This window comes from Amphiprion ocellaris, chromosome 2 (genome assembly GCF_022539595.1).
Source record: "Amphiprion ocellaris isolate individual 3 ecotype Okinawa chromosome 2, ASM2253959v1, whole genome shotgun sequence".
NCBI classification, from domain to species: domain Eukaryota; kingdom Metazoa; phylum Chordata; class Actinopteri; family Pomacentridae; genus Amphiprion; species Amphiprion ocellaris.
In genome coordinates, this window is record NC_072767.1 from 12932834 (window position 1) to 12952183 (window position 19350).

The 19350-nt window shown below is 40.3% G+C and overlaps 1 protein-coding gene across 2 annotated transcripts; it reads right to left on the reverse strand.

Moving 5' to 3' along the window:
• Nucleotides 1-5785: 5785 nt before the first annotated feature.
• On the reverse strand, nucleotides 5786-18979 carry LOC129350960 (nicotinate phosphoribosyltransferase-like). Of its 2 annotated transcripts, none has more exons than XM_055019343.1 (13): nucleotides 18609-18979; nucleotides 16143-16270; nucleotides 15956-16038; nucleotides 14904-15034; nucleotides 13181-13296; nucleotides 12250-12446; nucleotides 10524-10661; nucleotides 9931-10015; nucleotides 9780-9860; nucleotides 9586-9688; nucleotides 7832-7989; nucleotides 7241-7348; nucleotides 5786-7096 (listed from the first exon to the last, which is right to left on the reverse strand). In XM_055019343.1, the coding sequence occupies exons 1-13, from the start codon at nucleotides 18853-18855 to the stop codon at nucleotides 7010-7012; spliced, it is 1662 nt and encodes a 553-aa protein (XP_054875318.1). In that variant the 5' UTR covers nucleotides 18856-18979; the 3' UTR covers nucleotides 5786-7009. The 2 variants fall into 2 exon arrangements, with proteins under 2 accessions (XP_054875318.1, XP_054875315.1); XM_055019340.1 differs by having other exon boundaries at nucleotides 10524-10664; nucleotides 18609-18977.
• Nucleotides 18980-19350: the final 371 nt, after the last annotated feature.

The window sequence follows — 19350 nt, forward strand, 5'->3', positions numbered from 1 at the left end:
CGGCTTCACCGACGCGGATGGGAGAGCGGCCGCGGCGACAACCGTGTGCGCTCCCATCCGCCGAAGCATTCTGCTCTCCGCTCACTCCCCGCCGCTCCTCTCCGGACACCGGACGACAGGATGCATTACCCGAAGCAGTCACCCGGTTTGGAGAGCTGAGGCTTGCGGGGTTGAGGCGTTAATTGGCCCGGTTGCTCCTCGCCGCTCCTCGCCCGGGATCTGAGTCTGCGTCCCCTCAGCTCCACCGACACAGGTCTGGAGAGGAAATTAGGGCTAGCAGACCGGAAAAGCTTGATCAGATGTTTTTTCTTTTTTCCTTTCCGTGCTGCCTGGAGTGGACGTGAGGGAGGATGAGGGGAGAGGAGGGAGAGCCGGAGAAGGAGAGCGACCTCCGCGGGCCTCCAGGAGATCTGCAGGCGGCTCTACGGGAGGAGGGGTCTCCTTCTGGCGTCATAATACCGTGGAGCGGGTTATTGGAGATGTCAGGGGGTCAAGTGGGGTTCAAACTGCATAGGTCAACCACATGTCAAGCTGCCATCAGCTGCAGCAGTAAATCCATCCTGACACCGGAGACCCAGTCTGAGAGGAAAAGGCTTCTTTTTCTCTTTCAGTGCAGAAGAATCATTTTAAACAAGTGCTAATGATAACTAATGCAATTATTTGCAGATGAGGATTACATGCAGTTTAAAATATGTAATATGCATTGCAAATAAACAAACCAGTAACTGACATGAGCTTCATCTCATCAAGTCCTAAGTTTTTAAAGCATCAGAAAAATGATAAATGCAGTAAAATAGTTCAATATTACACTTTTGTACTGTAACAGTTAAAACTTTCTACAATAAAGTGGTTCAGTTGTTTTTCTTTATATTTTTAAAAACTATTTTCTACAGTCAAATGTAATTACATGAGTGAAAAACTGTGAAATTCAACCAAAACATCAAGGATCAAGAATATTTCTTGTCATTGCATATCTACAACGAAACTTTGTTGACACTTCCAAAAACAATACAACAAACAACAAACAGCTTTCATAGTATTAAATAAATAAAAATAAGTATTTACAATAAATAAATATGTTTCAATTTATGTTTTAGTCAGTGCACTAATGTTTATGCACATTTGTATATATTTTTCCTCCAAGGAGGCAGAGTTATGTGACTATCTGCATATGTTTGTCTGTCTGTCTGTCTGTTTGTCTGTTAGCAACATTACTCAAAAAATGGACTAACGCATTTGTATGAAATTGTCAGGGAAGGTCAGAAATGACACAAGGACCAAGTGATTAGATTTTGACAGTGATGCGGCTTATAGTCTGGATCCACAGATTTGTTAAAGATTTCTGTATCATTGCGAGATAGCCACAGCATCACTGTAACCATGACAACAAGTGAACGCTACATCAGCTGCCTGCTGATGATCACATGATTGTGATCCTACTACAAATCCACCACTGCAGACTAACTGGGACTTATTCCTAGGAAATGACACAACGACTGAGTAGCCTTGTCAGAGGACTGCGCTCTCTGAGTGCTTGTCTTGTTTAAATCTTATTTTTTCTTACCAACTTCAGGTCAGCTCAGTATCTATGTGTGTTTTTGTGACACCTGGGATCATTTAAGTAAAAAAATGAAACCTGTCTGCAAAGTCAACTGGTGGAGGTTCTGCGCTCTGACAGATCCATCAGTTGTGTTGTGTTGAGGCTCCTGCAGTTATTCTTATTATGGCAACAAACACTCAGTTAAGTAAAGAGAAACAACAGTCCATCATTCCTTAAAGACATGAAGGTCTATAAGATCAGAACATTTTTTTAGGAAGCGTCTATAAAAGCATCTATGTCTATGAGGAAACTCTCTCATGATGATCACCCCATGAGATGAAGACTAAGAGCTCAATCTGCTGCTGAGGAGAAGTTAATCAGAATTAGCATCAGAAATCAGCTATTAACAGCAGCTCAGGTTACAGCCCACATCAGCACAAAAACATGTAAAATGTTAAATAGGAAACGCATTTCAATTAAATTTTGTGCTGGAGTATATGCTAGCCTGGATGTAGAGACCAATAATGTAATTTTCAGTGCAAATGTATATTAGTTTCAAATATCAGTTACCAGTCCAAATGATTCCTAATAACTGATCATTATTGGCCCTGAGAGCAGATTGGTTGACCTCTGCTGTCAATACCAGCTGTTGGGAGGAAACTGTGTGAATCAGTCTTTCATGGTGGAACTGAGAAGTACAAGAGAAATGTGGACCAAGGAACACAAGGAATAGACAGCAGATCAGCCCTAATTTAAGTATTTTGGTTCCAGCTGTTTGTGTCTTTGAATGGTTTCTGCATGTGTGGTTCCCACCATGAAGCATGGAGGAGGAGCTCTGATGGTGTGGGGGTGCTTTACTGGAAATAAAGTTGGATATTTCTCTTAAGAATTGAAGGTATATTAACCAGCATGGCTACTACAGCTTCCTGCAGAGACACATCATCATTTCTGGTTTAAGCTCAGTGGGATCAGAATTTGCTTTTCAACAGGACAACAATCCAAAACACCTTCAAGCTCTGTTAGGGCTGTTTGACCAGACCTCAATATTTATCCGCCTGAACCCAGCTAAGATAGTCTGGGATGAGTTGGAGCACAGAGTGAAGGAAAAGCAGCCAACAAGTGCTCAGCATATGCGGGAATTACTTCAAGACTGCTAGAAAAACTCCACGTGACGACCTCATAATGCTGCTTCGAGGATGAAGAGTGTGTGAGGATCTGATCAAAGCAAAAGGAGGAAACTTTAATATAATCTAAATTGCTATGTCTACACTTCTTCGGTTTCTGAACTTCATTTGTGTTATCTGTACTAGTATCGAGCACACTGATCAGCCACAGCAATAATACCATCAGTCTAATAGTGTACTGCTACAACAGGCTGAGCTGTGGTATCAGGGCACCAATACGTCAGCAGCAGATTCTTGAAGTCCTGGAAGTTGGGAGGTCGGGCTGCACAGTGACTCGGTGGTTAGTACTGTTGCCTTGCAGTTAGAAGATCCCCAGTTTGTGTCTCATCCTTTCTGCATGGAGTTTGCATGTTCTCCCTGCGCATGCGTGGATTCTCTCCAGGTTCTCCGGCTTCCTCCCACAGTCCAAAAACATTCTAAGGCTAAATGGTGATTCTAAATTGTCCGTAGGTGTGAATGTCAGTGTGATCGTTTGTCTATTCCTGTGATAGACTGGTGCCCTGTCCAGAGTGTCCTCTGTCTTCACCGTAAGTCAGCTGGGATAGACTCCAGCCCCCTATGACCCTAATGAGGATTAAGTGGTGTCTAGATAATGGATGGATGGAAGTTGGGACATAGGATTTCCATAGGTCAGACTTGTTCATCCAGTACATCCCACACATGCTCGATTGGATTGAGATCTTGGAAATTTTAATGATTTATTTATTACCTTTATTTAACCGTGTTTTTCACATTGAAATCCAAGATCTCTTATGAGAGACATGGCCAAGAATGGCAGTACATACAGTTAAAAACAACGGTTTTAACACACAATTACATTTAAAAATAGACATACAAAATACAAATAATTAATTTTACAAGATTAGTTAAAACAAAACATTTGCTCTTAATAAACTATTTGCACTCCAGAAGCCTGGATATGACTGGATTGATCATAGCCTTAAATGCATTCAGAGATACCAGACTTTGGAGTTTGAGCTCTGACTTCAAAATAAATTTGGAGGTCAAGTCAACACTTTGACCTCTTTGTTCCTCAAACCACTCTTGAATCATTTTTGCAGTGTGACAGGGAGCATTATCCTGCTGAAATAGGCCTCTATCATCAGGGAATACTGTTGACATGAAGGGGTGTATGTGGTCTGCAACAATGTTTAGGTAGGTGGTAGGTGTAGGGCAACAACTACTGAATGCAAGGTTTCCCAGCAGAACATTGTCCAGAGTATCACGTTGGCTCCACTGACTAGCCTTCCTCTCATTTGGCATCCTGCTGCCACCTCTTCTTCGAGTAAAGGAGACATTCTGCTACTGACATGATGTTAAAGAACATTTTTATGATCAATCACCAGTCCCAGCTCTTCCATTTGCTCCACAGTCCAGTTCTGAAACCCACATGCCCAATGCAGACGGTGTACAGGGTTGTTTCTACACAGTGTATTTGTGTTTATGACTCCTTTCTATTATAGCTAACTTTAAGGTTTTCTGCAGTTAGAGTGTCAGTAGCTCCTCTGTTGGACCACGTGGACCAGCATTCATTCCCCAAGTGCATCAATAAACCTGGGTTCCCATGGCCCATTTGCCGGTTCGCTGGTTCTTTAGTTGCTCTGTCTTTGGTAGGCACTAACCACTGCATACAGAAAACATCCCACAACACTTGGTGTTTTTTAGATGGGCTTACTTGCTTATCCAACCATCACATTTTGGTCCTTGTCCAAGTCTCTCAGAATATAACAGTTTTAAAGGGAGCACCATGAGCACTTATACTTTCAGTCTTAAATATCTATTTTTTAAATGCACATACTTTGACTTTAAAGTACATTTATTCTAGGACTATACTTATATTTCATTTTATCATATTTGTATTTTCATTTTCGGATACTTCTACACTACCTTCCAGAACAAAATGTACTTCTTACTTCCTCATATTTATTGTAAGAGGTACAGTGACTGAATTATTTTCAGATATCTAAATACTTTCCCCACTGCTGATCAGTGGCTAAGTTGTGAAACAGAGAAAAGTTCAGTAATGTGCATTAGCAGACATCTCAGAGGCAGTAAAAGAACACATATGTGAAGTATGTGAGTGCTGACTGATCCACCTCGGAGAGATGAGACGGTCATGGATGATATCACAGCCTCCATGTCTAATCAGCTCCATATGTCCGCTGGGTGTATCTGCCTTTCCACCACCACTGGTCAGCAGCCAGCCAATCAGGACTCCAGCAAACTCCTCTCACATGTCCTGCAAGCGGAAAGACTCGGGGGCGTAGAGTTTCATGGCAGAGTGGGGAGGAAGGGGGCGCCTTCAGTTGATCACTGAACAGCCACATATCATGTCGAAAATAAGTCAAACACAAACAGCTACATTCTGTTTGAGCTGTTGTTACACATTTTCATACTTTGTCAAAGCTTTCAAAGAAGTTCTAGATTACAAAGAATAGCAATCATTATAAAATTATTTCAACTTTTTACTGTGTCATATACAGACGAGAAGCATGAGCTTTTGTTTGTCGCTAAATTAGACAATGTGACAAAAAACAGGTACAGTGTTTGAAGTGGCTTGCATTGTTGTCAGGAAATGCTTTATGTTACCAATGTTACCTGTAAATTTCCCCGCTGTGGGATCAATAAAGGTTTAATCTATCTATCTATCTATCTATCTATCTATCTATCTATCTATCTATCTATCTATCTATCTATCTATCTAGCTAGCTAGCTAGCTAGCTAGCTAGCTATCTATCTATCTATCTATCTATCTATCTATCTATCTATCTATCTATCTATCTATCTATCTATCTATCTATCAGTGGAGGGCGACAAAGCCACGAAGTTTGAGGCTGAACATCCTCCTACGGTAAATGATGAAACCCCTTTATTCACTGAAAATAATCTTTCTCTGTCCTAAAATGGCTTTGAGGTAACTCTACACCATACCTTCCTCTAGAATATGTAGATCTAGAAAGTCCCTGCTTCTTTCTCCATCCACCACTCGTTGCAGTACGAGCACACCAGCTCACCTCAAGCTGCTCAAACACCGTAAAACTAAATGCAAACAAACTCCATCTTCATCGCAGAAAATCTTTAATACAAACATCTGCAGAAAAGAACATAGTGTGAAGTCATGAGCAAATTTAATACATGTTATTCAGGACAAAAGGTCAAAATAAAGAATACTGGAGGAAATTTAGGTTTAAATTAATTAATTGTCACAGCACTGTATGTGATCGTATTAGTGTTATTGTGGTTACTGTTTATTTACACATCCAGCAGCTACAGAGTCAGATTATCATTCATTAGGATTCATGTTTGCATTAAGGTGATGAATTTAAGTCCTTTAAGCTCTGATTTGGTCTCCTCCAGCAATTCAGGAAAATCTCTGGCTCTGTAGCTGCTGGAAGCTAAAAGAAGTCACAGATCTTTATTATTCTCCATGGGTTCATCAGAATCTCCTCTACCTTCAATCATTTCATGTATGTTAATTTATAAAGTGTTGATTTAGGCAGCTGAAGTTAAGAAAATTACCACTATTCACAAAGAAAAAACACCCCAAGACAAGTATGAAGGAAAAAGAACAAAATTCTGCAAGGGCAAAGTTCCTCAGCTTCGAAACTGGCCACTGCAATTTCAAAAGGATCAATTTTGTAAATTCTTGGAATTTTTCAAATATGTATATGTGAGGTATGTTCACATACCTACATATAAGTCTGTTTTACTACAAAGTTTACAGATACTGCTCATATTTTCCAGTTTCCATAAACATCTCACTGCTCTGATCACAGTTTAACTGAGCATTAACTTCATGTGGCTCATCTTCATGTCATCTGCTCAAGAAGGTCCCAATGGTGTGAATGAAAACTTGAGAAAAAGCTAATGAGTGCACTTATTCAAACTACTGTAAAAAAGAAGAAACATAACAGACTTTGATTTATGTTTTGATAAGTATTAGTACGTAGATTCAAATATTTCAGCATAAAATTGGGTTGCACTTGTATCTTTTGATTTGTAGCAGTACAGCTTCAGTTTTTTTGTTTAGCTTCCAGCTAAAAAAAGCACACACATTTGATTTCATAAAGACTTTGTCATAATTATTTATAACTGTTCCTGTAGGGCTGTCCAGCATACCAAACTCCCATTTTAACTCCGTTTTACAGATAGTAGATCTGACAGAGTCAGGTCACAACACAGCTGTGATTACCTGTATTTGGAGAGCAGGGCGTTGACACTGCTCTACAAACACATCCACTTCTTTTACTGTGAGGCACTTGTCAAGAAAAAACCCAGGATAACTTTAGTTGGCTAAGAGAAAGTTGCTGTTGTTGCTGCTGCCTCTTTGGATCTCTGTGATCAAGTTGTGGAGTTTCTCTGACAGCGCCACCTGGTGGGAGAGAGGGCCACAGGCTAGGTAAAGCGATCCTTCAGCTGAGGAGAGTATAGCCAATGAAAGTCAGTTTTGGGGTGACAGAGAAATTCTAAGTTGCTCTGTACATCTGCATTCGATACAGATTGGATTGAGACTCACTGTGTAAGAGTCTGGCTCCTGCAGCCTCTTATGTCGAGGATGCAGAGTCTGCAGGGAACTCTGGACCTTTGCTCTAGTTTCTGCAGTGCTGCACAGAGGCTGTGTCACCTAGAAAGTGTGGGACACACCGTCATGAAGATAAAACTCCTCCACAGTATAGTGCTGCAAAAAGGTCTTGTTTTGTATTGTTCAGTGCCCTCAAGAATACAGAGTAAACTGGTGTTTTTAAATGTGATTCTACAAGTTGCTTAAGGCTGTATTGATCATTGTGTTGATGCAGATGTTGTTGCTGTCGTTGTATATCTTTTTTTAGTGTTATTTTATTAATTAGATCTAAATGCAATATTGTACGTGCTGGAATCCCTCTTAAGATACTGAGGATCATAGAAGCTGTGTTTTATTCTTTATTCCTTTGAATCAGGTGGATCATGACGAATCAAACCATCTTATTAAAACTTGTCTAAATGTAAGTAAATCCAAGTTGTCATTGCTTTTTCCATAAAAATCAGTCAGCTGCACAACTACAATACCTACTAGTGTTCGTCGTACTATGCAGACAGCAGCCTTTGAACATTCCTGGTCCATCCTCACCTGTCCTTTGGTGAACACTTCCTGACGCAGACATGTGACCTGAGCTGGAGTGACGGAGACAGCAGAGTTATCACACCCCAGAGGGTAACAGCTCAGTGGGAGTCCAGCCTCTGGTGGAGGCTCCACCGCCAGACACAGCAGGTCCAGAAACGGATGGCCTGCAGAAGAGGAACAAGTAGGAAACAAGAATTTTTGTCTCATGACTGTTGGTCACACCTGAGTCACTAACAACTTCATGGTTGTGCTGAAGAAGAAAAAGAAAAACTGAGCTACAAAAAGACTAAGAATGACCACAAATTGACATATAATAACTAAATGGTGTCCAAAAGGACTACAAGACAAATAAATTGTCAAATTGGGTGCAAAACAACCACAAAGTAGTATAAAACCACAATAAAAAGACAAAAAATGACCACAAATTAATGCAAAATAACCAGAAACTGACAAAAATGACTATAAAAGGGCACAAAACCAACATAAAAAGATGCAAAATGACCACAAAAGGATGCAAAAAAGCTCTGAGCTTATTAAACAACAACACAAAGAGAACAAATGACCATGAATTGACATACAGTAAACCAAAATGTGACAAAAGGACTACAAAAAGACAAAAAAACAACCACAAAGTAGCACCAGAGCAGAAAAAGCACGATGCTGCATGTATTTGCATGTTCCATAAAAGACAAGCATCAGGATGCATGTATATTATGGTTGCCAAGCCCTGTGCAGCCCACGAGTGAACGAAGTCCAAGTTGAAGTTGTACCTTAGCTCAGCTTAAACCAAAAATTAGCATCATGAATGCCGATGTGGATAAACTCTTCTCTTATGTAATCTTTGATGTACTCCGGAAAAAAGTGAATGAATCATCTGAAAAATGTTTTTTAAATGACGGGCAAATTATACGTACAGCAGGGACTTCACTTCCCAACAAGGAACCAAGATTTATCATTTTAAATCATGTGACTACAGAATCCAAGCAGAATGTGCAGCATATAAAGTTAAATCCAACATTATTCCAAGCCATGCTGAATTTTTATAGTTTATAGTTCATTTCTATTTGGCCAGTGAGACCTTATGGCTGGAACAGACATAAACAAATGACAAAAGACAGTAAGACACTGTGTTACAAATGTTGAATAGAGGAATATATTTGAATAAATATATACATATAATATTTATTTCTTTAATTTTTAATAAAAAGATCATGCCCAAAACTATTCATTATTCATCTTAGGAAATGTAAGGGGCAGAGTTTTATCAATCATTTTTTAGGGGTACGAATAATTATGGACATGGAATTTTAGTGAAGATGTAAAAAATAAAAAGCCAAATGACCTAATTCATTGAGTGCTTTGGAAGAATATCATAAACACGCCTCCCAAGAAATAGAGAGCCAAGCTATGGACATGTTGTTCTTGTAGGTACCTAAACAAATAAATGTGGTGGTCATAACCCATTCAAAGTGGATTCTAGTTGTGACTCCAGCACAGTATATGCCAGAGAAACCAAGCTACTTTGTCACGTTGATTCAAAGATCATAGAACAATCTACCATTTCCATAAAGCAGTCTTGCTTATTGAATGCCAAGACTGCCAGCTGGATAAGTGCACTCAGAGATGACTATCATCATAACAGCATTGTAAATTATTACATATTATCAGATGACATAAGAGCTCAATAATACAAACTGCCATGCTGTAGTTGTTGGGATGGTAATGTTGTGGTGAATCAGGTAGTACACATCACTTCTCACCGTCGGCATCTACTAGCCGGTAGACAGCTTTTCTCCCAGGAACAGTGCTTTTCTCCGGGTCCTCACTGATCTTCATCCTGGGCCTTCCTCTCACCTCCACCAGCTGGTACACACACACACGTTAACACACACATGTTGACATAACTAGAGGAGTGACAGCGTACTGAGGGTGCACTTTACTTTGATCAGATTACCTTATACACACAGCCCAGAGACGGTTGTTTTGTGCAAGTCACCAGATGTGTTCCAACACCAACCATGCTGATCTCATTCTCCTGAAACAAGGAAATTCCAGAACGAGCTACTGAGTCATCCTGAATAATCCTGCACGTTCACTCCCTTTACCTTCTTGTTCAGTTCGGCCAGGCTTTGCTCTGAGATGTTGTTTGTCCCAACGATGATCAGAGAATCAAAAGCAGGGATGGAAAAACTGCAGAGATGAAGCGAACCGAAAGAAAAAGGAGCAATGAAAAATTAGACATGCACTACAAACCTGTGGAGGAGTCAAACCACATCTACAGGTCTTAGAGACATACTCACTGGCACCTCACTGTGTTCCTGTGTTTCATTGTTCAGGAGACTGAAATCATGGTTAGTTTCTGTGGCAGACCATTCTTTGATCATTATTATTGTTGGGTAATGGCATCTTTGTAGTAGGACAAAATCTAGTCTTATGATGATCCGATGTGGGAGTATTGTGTGTCGTATGCTTCTTTGGTTCAATATGAGTTGTGCACATGTATGCCATTTATATTGTGTATGTGTATTCTTGTATGCATTGTTTGCGTATTGTGTAATTTTGATTTGTATGCATTGTGTGTACATACTGCATTTTGGTGTTGTCACAAATGAAATTATGAAGACCCCAGGAGGAATAGCTGCTGCCCTGCAAAAGCTAATAGGGGATCTTAATTAAACACACAAACAAACACACTCACTGCTCACTGCAGAGTCTGAAGACACGACGGACATCGACAGACTGCTTGCAGAGGTCCCCGCTGTCCAGACGAACTCCTACAGGCCTGTGGCCCAGCTCACACAGTGTTAAAGCCACAGCGCAGAAGTTCAGCAGGCCGCTACTGAAATCATGTAGATATATACACATTAGATGAATTTGAGACAGATGGACAGAAATGTACTCCATCTTGAGTTCCAGGCAAATGTCCACTCTGATGTAAACTATATTTTACTGCTGACAATAGATACATGTGTCTCTCGTCTACTCTTGTTTGTGTTGAGGAGGCCAGGTTGACCCTAAGGCCTTGAAGCTCACAAGAAGCCTTATCTTGTCCCTTGAATGCTCACATAAATAATTCAGTTGAGGTCTAAAGTGCCTCTTCAGTGGAACATTTAAGAGACAAAATCACGACAGATGGAGCTGCCCATTTCTGTCCCCTCTGCTGGGAATATATGATAGACAAAGATACTCATAAGATGGAGTGCAATTTAGTATTTTAAGCTCCATTTGTGTACATATGGATTATTGTGATAAATAACTGATGGACTTGCTCTGTTTGAAGAACATCTGCTGTTTCATGGAATTTGTTGTATGTTCATGTATTTGAGAAGGTGAGAGGAAGGTACAGGATGAAAACCTGTGTAGATGACAACTGATGGGGAAACACTCTATGGGATAGTGGCATTTTCTCCTATTTTCTCACAATTACAAATTAAACATTCACTGCTCTAAGAAGAATGGGTATTAAATGAATGAAAATACTCATTAATCAGTACTGATTGTAAAGGTTTCCACTAAATTATATCACCACAAGACCTTTTTAGCTCAGTGTGCTCTAGTGACATCTACTGGTAAAAATAATGTGGAATTGCTGCTGCTGTACCTGATGAGATAAAGTTTATCACTACACTAAAACTACAATACACTGTCATTCATGCAAGTCTAGCTTTTGGTGCTCAGAGAGGACAGGACTTTAAAACTAAATCATCTTGTAATTCTAAAAATAACTAGGCCTCTTTCTCATCTGTCTTATACTTCTTTGCAGATGATAAATCACGTACACACCGATAAGCCACAATATTAAAACTAACAGGTAAAGTGATTAACGTCGATCATCTCATTACAACGCAATGTTCTGCTGGGAAACCTTCGGTCCTGTCATTCATGTGGATTTTACTGTGACACGCACCATCTACATAAACATTGTTGTGGACCATTTACAGCCCCTCGTGGCAGTAACACTCCCAGATGTCAGGAGCCTCCCTCAGCAGGACACTGTGCTCTGCCATACCGCAAAAACTGCTCAGAAACAGCTAAACGAACATTACAAAGAGCCACAGGACTCCAGACTCCACGGATTCCAGTCTGATTTTTGGAATGTGTTGGAACAAGCCTGATCCACATAGACCTCAACCAACAACCCACTGGACCCAAAGGATTCACTGCTAACATACCAGAGTCAGACACCACAGGACAACCCCAGAGATCCAGTCTCCACGGCCCAACTGAGCCGTTTTGGTGACATAAGGAGATCCTACACAATATTAGGCAGGTAGTTTTAATGTTGTGACTGGTCGGTGTGTGAACAAGGGCAATCTTTAATTGTGGTTGTTTAACATAAAATCATATAAAAGTACAAAAATGTCAATAAACTCCAAGATATATTGTATCTTGGGGAACATGACATAGTATTATATAGAAGTTACCAGCCAACACTGTAGCTGTCAATCACAGGGAGGAAGTTCTGGGGATAAGCGACGGCGTAAGACAAAAAAGCAGCCAACTCGCCCTCCCGGATCTTCTCAGGCTCTGCTCCCAGAAGCTCACACACACGACTCAGCCAGCCTTTCGTTAGAGAAATGACATCGACCGGCTCTGGATCCCCGTTCGCTGCTGCGAGGGTCTGAGTGATGAGCAACAACAGAGAGATATTAGGAACTACATGGCTGTATTATTTAGAACTATTGTATGCCCACAATTACTGTAGCAACAACATTACTTCTATGACAGCATATTCCTGGCTCTCATGTTTAGATTGCATAACTATGGATATAACTGACACGTTCTCTCAATTAATTATTGAGTCTCTGAAGCATTTGAAAATAGTGCAAAATGCACATTTGAAAAAAACATTTATGACAATCTATTACAAACATACACTACTGTTGAAAAGTTTAGGGTCACCCAGGTAATTTCATATTTCCATGAAAACTCACACTTTTATTCATGTGCTAACATAATTACACAAGGGTTTTCTAATCATCAATTAGCCTTTCAACATGATTAGCTAACACAATGTAGCATTAGAACACAGGAGTGATGGTTGCTGGAAATGTTCCTCTGTACCTCTATGTAGATATTCCATTAAAACTCAGCCGTTTCCAGCTAGAATAGTCATTTACCTCATTAACAATGTCTAGACTGGATTTATGATTCATTTAATGTTATCTTCATTTTTAAAAAAATGCTATTCTTTAAAAAATAAAAATAAGGACATCGAAGTGACCCCAAACTTTTGTATGGTAGTGTATATATAGATAATGAGTAACAATAACCTAAGTACATCCAATTTACAATTAATGAGCTAAAATCCCTGGTCTCCTATTCAGATGATCTGAGGAGACAACACATACTCACTTGTGGCCACACCTCCTCCAGGGAGTTAAAGGAAGTGACGTATGAGTGTGCCATGGTCCCGGCGACAGGGATCCCAAACAGAAAACCAGCCTGAACGTTACTGGTGAGATCAAAGCCTGAAAGAAACGTTCCAGAGTAAGTCTGTGCACTGGGAATGTAACAAAATCATTTTCTACAGGCCAATTCAATTATTTCTTGTTTATTTGTTGTCGGCTAGTAATTATTACCAGTTCTTTAACTTGGTGACAATCTTTTTCTGACACTGTAAAGAACAGAATGGCGATATATATGTGATGTTTGGTAGGTTAAGTGAGAGTTGCTGCAGTCCTACCTCAGAGAGAAAGTCTGGATCTTCCTTACAGACATCAGCAAAATTCATACCTCACTTAGTCTATATATACAGTTTTAGAGTGATTTAAGCCTCAAAACATGTTGGGTTTGAAAGGCATTTTACTTAAAAAAAAATGAAAAGAAAAAGAAAACAAAACCCCTAACTAACACCAGGAAACTGGACCATATTACACCAGTCCTCAAATCACTACACTGACTTCCTGTCAGTCAAACGATAGAGTTCAAAATCTGACTCCTGGTCTACAAAGCACTGAATGGTCTTGGACCAAAATACATCCTGGACTTATTATCTCCATATGAAGCATCCAGAGCCCTCAGGTTATCAGGCACAGGTTTACTGTGTGTTCCCAGAACCAGAACCAAAAACAGTGAAGCAGCATTCAGTTGTTATGCTCCTCACCTGTGGAACAAATTTCCTGAACACCTGAGATCTGCTCAAACTGTCGGCTCTTTAAATCAGGCCTGAAAACCTTATTGTTTACTGCAGCTTCCTCTTAGATGCTCAATCTATTTTCTTGTCTTTTGATGCATTTTTATGATCTTAATGTCTACTTTTATGTTTTATTTCTATGATTTTAATGTGTGCCTACCTTTAAATCAATTTTCTGAATGTATTTCTTTGTCATTGTAAAGCACCTTGAATCACCTTGTGTATGGACTGTGCTGTACAAATAAACTTGCCCTGCCTTTTGTCACAGCCAGAAACTGTAAAACCAAACAATATTCTACTCTCCGACAGTGTTGAAGCACTCGTTTGTTACATGCCATTCTATTGAAAACCTAACCAAAGCAAAGCTCTGGATGGTGATATTCCATCAAAATGACATTATTTTACATGTCTCATGTCTCAAAAATGAACCTGTAAAAACATATTATTTGCTTCTTGCCACAACTGTGAAGCCATTACTGACTCAGCTGTGACCAACAGTCACTGACATCAATTCAGAAACTTTTCAGCTGAACTACAGGCTCTGTTTACATGGAAAGAAATTAAAAATGTAAGTAGTAAAGCATTTATAGTATGTAGAATCACCATTTTCTTCCAGTATTTGTATCACCTGGGGGAACTCAGAAAAACGTACATATTGATTCCTGATTTTTTTGGTTGTTTGTTTCAAATTTTTGTCAAATAAATAATCAAAGACATTGAACTTTCATTTTTCTTTTTTGCAATTCACAAAAGACATTTTTCTTTACTTCTAGCCATAGTTGTGCTGTTTCCTTAGAGGTGTAGGACATGACAGCAGTGTGACAGCAATATGACAGCAGCAAAAAAACACCCACAATCTGTTGGGCTGGTGAGGGTTAAGTGCAAGCATCTATACAGAGGCTTGATAGAGTGTCAGAATAATGACTCTTTGATAGCATTCACCTCCGATGTGTGTGTATCGTGAGGCAGTGAGTCCTCCGTCTGGTCCCTGAGCCCTCCTCAGGCCCATCTCCAGCAGCCTCCTCCTGGGGCCTGCAGCCAGGCGGAAACGGGCGGCGTTGCTGCACACCAGGCTGACAACAGGGAAGAGGAAGTACACGACAGCAACAGGTTGTTTCTTAACTTCAGATAGAGGCAAATACACAGCAGTATAAAATGCACAGTTTTAGTCCGAAGCTGTAGCTGGGTAACTGAAGATGGAACAGTGCAGAGACCCTGAAACATAGAGATCAAGGGACTCAGGCAGAAGAAATACATAGCAGAAGGTAAATCATTGGAAACATGTTTCATTTTAAATTTATCATTTCGACACCCTTTTAAAATGTTGGCATAAGAATTTTTTTCAGGTCTTTTAGAAAACACAAAAAAACTCAACCACACGACATTGAACCTTGGCCTAGGCCATTAAACTACAGGGGTAGAATCACATGATCTACTTAACTGAGGATATAAGTGATTTTACCAGAGGTGACCAGCATCATGAGGAGATGATTTAGACAAAACGATAACTTTTGTCAAAAAATGACTTAGGCCATTATTTTAGGAAGGTGATGGAACTCTTGTGTGCAAAGGCTTCCTCTTGTTTCAGGAAACAGAACTTATTCACTTCTTTAATTACTTGAAAAACTTTCCCTCTAAATTTACCTTTGAGTCTCTTTACATCTATAAAAAACTTCTGTCATATTGTTAGTATCACAACATGTATTTTTTCATATTTTTATTCTTCCGATTGTTTATTACAGTAGTTACAGCATATGGTACTTTGATTAAATTAAACATTGCAACCAAAAAAATGTGTATTTTATGGCTGTACCATTTCATGAAAATCAGATATTCTAAATCTCTTCTGCAACAGTTTATACAAACTTTCTCAAAATTAATTCTTACACATTTGGTATTTCTGGATAGTTATTTATCTCAAGTGTGCAGGAAACTAAAGTAAGTGAGAGAAACGTCCTCTGAGCTGCCAGAAACGTGCCTGTGTGTATTCTTACCTAGCGTAGTTGACGAGACATAGTAAACTGGTCTCAAGCAGTTGAACCACAGCCAGCGGACCAGCCACCTCCATGAGAGGCACCTGCAGGTGTTACACACACGCAGCAGCAGTTACTCCATCTGAGCGTCTACACACCCTGACTGTGACCTCTGACCTCAGTTTCACCCTGAAGCCCTGCAGCTCACCCTGGCAAACACCACGGTGCCCTCTGGGACGGAGCGGACTGTTACACCCGAACAGTCGAGGCCTCGGAGGAACTGGAAGAAGGCTGGGTCGGTGGCCGGAGGTAGGACCGAACGCAGGAACTCAACATCTGGAGCCATGAATACAGTGTTAATCACAACAGCTGGAGCACTGTCAGTAACACCAGCAACAGAGGGCAGCCATATATTCATTTTGAGACATGTGTTCTTACACAAGCACGTCCTCCATATGTCCTCCTGCCTCACGTGTCCTCCGTCACAGCACATTACAGTAACTCAACTAATCTAATAACCTTCTGCAGAGCTAATTTAATCTAGCAGACTTCCGTGTTGTGACTTTGATGAAGGTTAGAAGCTCAGGTATGAATGGCATCAACACCATTAATGTAGCACGTTTAAAACACCCCAGCTTTACTCCTGATAGGCTTTGTGAAAAGTAATAAGTACATTTATTCAAGTATTGCACAGAAATCATTACTTGCACTAAACTTTACTGAGAATTTTATGCTACTTTATGTAACAGGGTCAGTGGTGCAGCAGTGCTTGTGGGTTAAATATATATGTATTATGGTATTAGTAATATATATCACATATCTTATTTTATTCTTCTTTTATTCTACTTCTATGGAAATTAAATAATGCATAACCATATAAGAACGGGAGAGTAAACTTAAAAGTAGAATTACATTACATTAAAACACACAAATTACAACAGCACAATCTCGCTAATCTCTCTCTCAGAACACACAAACACAAGGGGAGAGATAAGGCAGGAAAAGCTCATTTATAGGACGGCATGGGGCGACTAAAAGTGTACGTAGGGGTACAGCGACCCCCCAGTAAAGGTTCCACACAACTGAGAGACAGACCAAACTTTGTGTAATTAACACAATAAACATAATAACAATAAAAGAACAATATAATAAAGCATAAATGGTATATTACATATTACTAATACAATAATACACATATATTTAACCCACAACCACTGCTGCACCACTGAGCCTGCTACATTTAGACTGTACTCCAGCAGAAATAGAATAGTGTAGTAAAAGAAACAGTCCTGCATATATAAATGTCCCTTGTGAGTGATATCATGTACTTTATTGTGCATTACCTTCCAGGCATTTATTTAACCCCTAAAAACTCACATTTAATTTTTTTTTCCATGACAATAATCTCTAAGCTCTATGAAGTCAGTGCCTCTCTCTCCATCCACTCCTCCCCACAGCTGCAGCTTGAGCACACCAGCTCCCCTATGACTCTGCTTAAACACTTTAAAACTACTCTACCCCATACAAGTTGTAATTCTGGAATAATTCAGCCACACATGTTCAAATCAGAAACCAGTTCTGAAGAAGAATCATGATACAAAAAGTCCCACACTGCAAATATACGGGGTTGATTCCTGAGATATGTTATGAATATCTCTGAATCTGTGGTTTTGACACGGCCAGTACTCAGTCATGGTGTGACTGCTTATTTGTCTTCTAGCATATAAAACTTCATATGAACATTAAACTATTTTGTATCCTGTAAGACTGAATCCTTTACAAAACTGTTGTGGAATTTTAAAGCCCATCATTTTGCACTCCACTACATTTATTTGCCAGCTATGATTATTAGTCAGCGTGGAGACACAAACCAAATGATCTGTGTACAGTTTATCAAATGATGATTTGTCATCAGTTAATCCAGTTAACAATGTCTAATTTAGCTACAATAGGCTCGACGGTAAAACGCTTCTTCTATGCTATTTCAGCATGTCCAGGTGGATGGGTATACTGAGTAGTTCCACTTTCAAACAACTTTAAATGCATTTTGGTGAAAATACTGTTGTACTTGTAGTCAAGTAAAGTTCTGAGGGCAGCTTGAGTGTGTAACAGAGCATCTCTGTATTGTGTGTCTCTTTAAGCACATTGAAGTACTGAACAGCAGGTCTGATCACTTCTGCCAGATGTAGGTTTAACTACAGTGGACTTCCGTATAGAGAGCTACGTGCGCTTTTGCAGAATAATTTTGACAGTTATAAAATATGATGTGAGTCAGCTGTTACTGATTAAACTGAGAGCAGCTAAATGTGTTTATGGTGATTCATCAGTAATGCCAGTGCAACAACAGGAAGGGGTTCAGTCCATTCAACACAATGAGTGCTTTTTAAAAAGAAACTTGACCACACGCTGCTGATTACTGCACACGAGAGATTACAGATTATTCCTGAGTGTTACACTTCGGATCTGCATGTTAAAGTTTACTGGTATTCACATTTCCTAAACAGCATCGCGTGTGTTTGCTTGGTGACGTATTGCGCAACCAGCTGTGGGAGGTGTGGACGGCAGGAATGTCACCATGACCCGATCGATTACTCAACCCTCCTTTACTTAAAGGTTAATCGGTTCTGATTAATAGCACTAATGTGAAGAATGAAGTCCTAATCGATCTCCTCACCTTCGTCCGAGAAGCGAAAGCTGCGCAGGAACAGCAGACAGTCGTGCAGACCTGCGAACAGCGAGAAACCTCCGCCGAAGGGGTTGTCCCTGAAGAAGAGCTCGAACACGGCGGGCTCCTGGTGCCGGCCGGCCCGCCAGTACGCGTACGCCATGGTGAACTGGTAGAGGTCGGTGAGCAGCGGCGGGACCCGCTCCCGGACAGAGCGCTCCGTAAGCCCGCAAGTGTTCCTGGACGGCGCTGCCATTTTAACCAAGCCCAGGTTCCAGGTTCACTGATACTGAGATCTCTGGGATTTGAAGTTCTCCAGAGGGGAGCGCTGGAGGAGCCTCTGACACACAGGTCACAGCCAGCAGCAGATCTGCTCTGTAGCTGCAGCGGTTTCACATGACACTGCTCTTTATTAGCTGCTGTTCACTCATAATCTTATCCAGAGGCGTTGTTAGGATCTTGACACACTGGGAGTAAATCGTTAGACTTTAACCCCAATAACTGCATCAATTTGAAGTTATTGTCGAATATAAAATGTAAAACACTGTGCTCTTGGCAAAGTTGGGTTCTCCAGCTTTCTGTCTGTTCAGCCCAGTGGTTCTCTAAGAGCCTTAGAATTGCAGTTTTTTTATGATGTTTGAGAACCACGGAGCTTAGACTGAAGTTGTCAGTCAGGCAACCGTGGGGTTACACTGGTGTATCTATTAAGAAAGCAATACTCGTTTTATTATTATTACATTAGTTATGTGAC

What these genes read in the sequence shown, in the direction of transcription:
- LOC129350960 (XM_055019340.1), bottom strand. Translation starts at nt 18,855, where the DNA reads ATGGCAGCGCCGTCCAGGAACACTTGCGGGCTTACGGAGCGCTCTGTC. An exon ending in ACGATACACACACATCGGAG is followed by an intron (nt 13,297 to 14,903) that starts GTGAATGCTATC and finishes CGTTTCTTTCAG; the next exon opens with GCTTTGATCTCACCAGTAAC. An exon ending in AGGAGCCAGACTCTTACACA is followed by an intron (nt 7,097 to 7,240) that starts GTGAGTCTCAAT and finishes CTCTCCCACCAG; the next exon opens with GTGGCGCTGTCAGAGAAACT.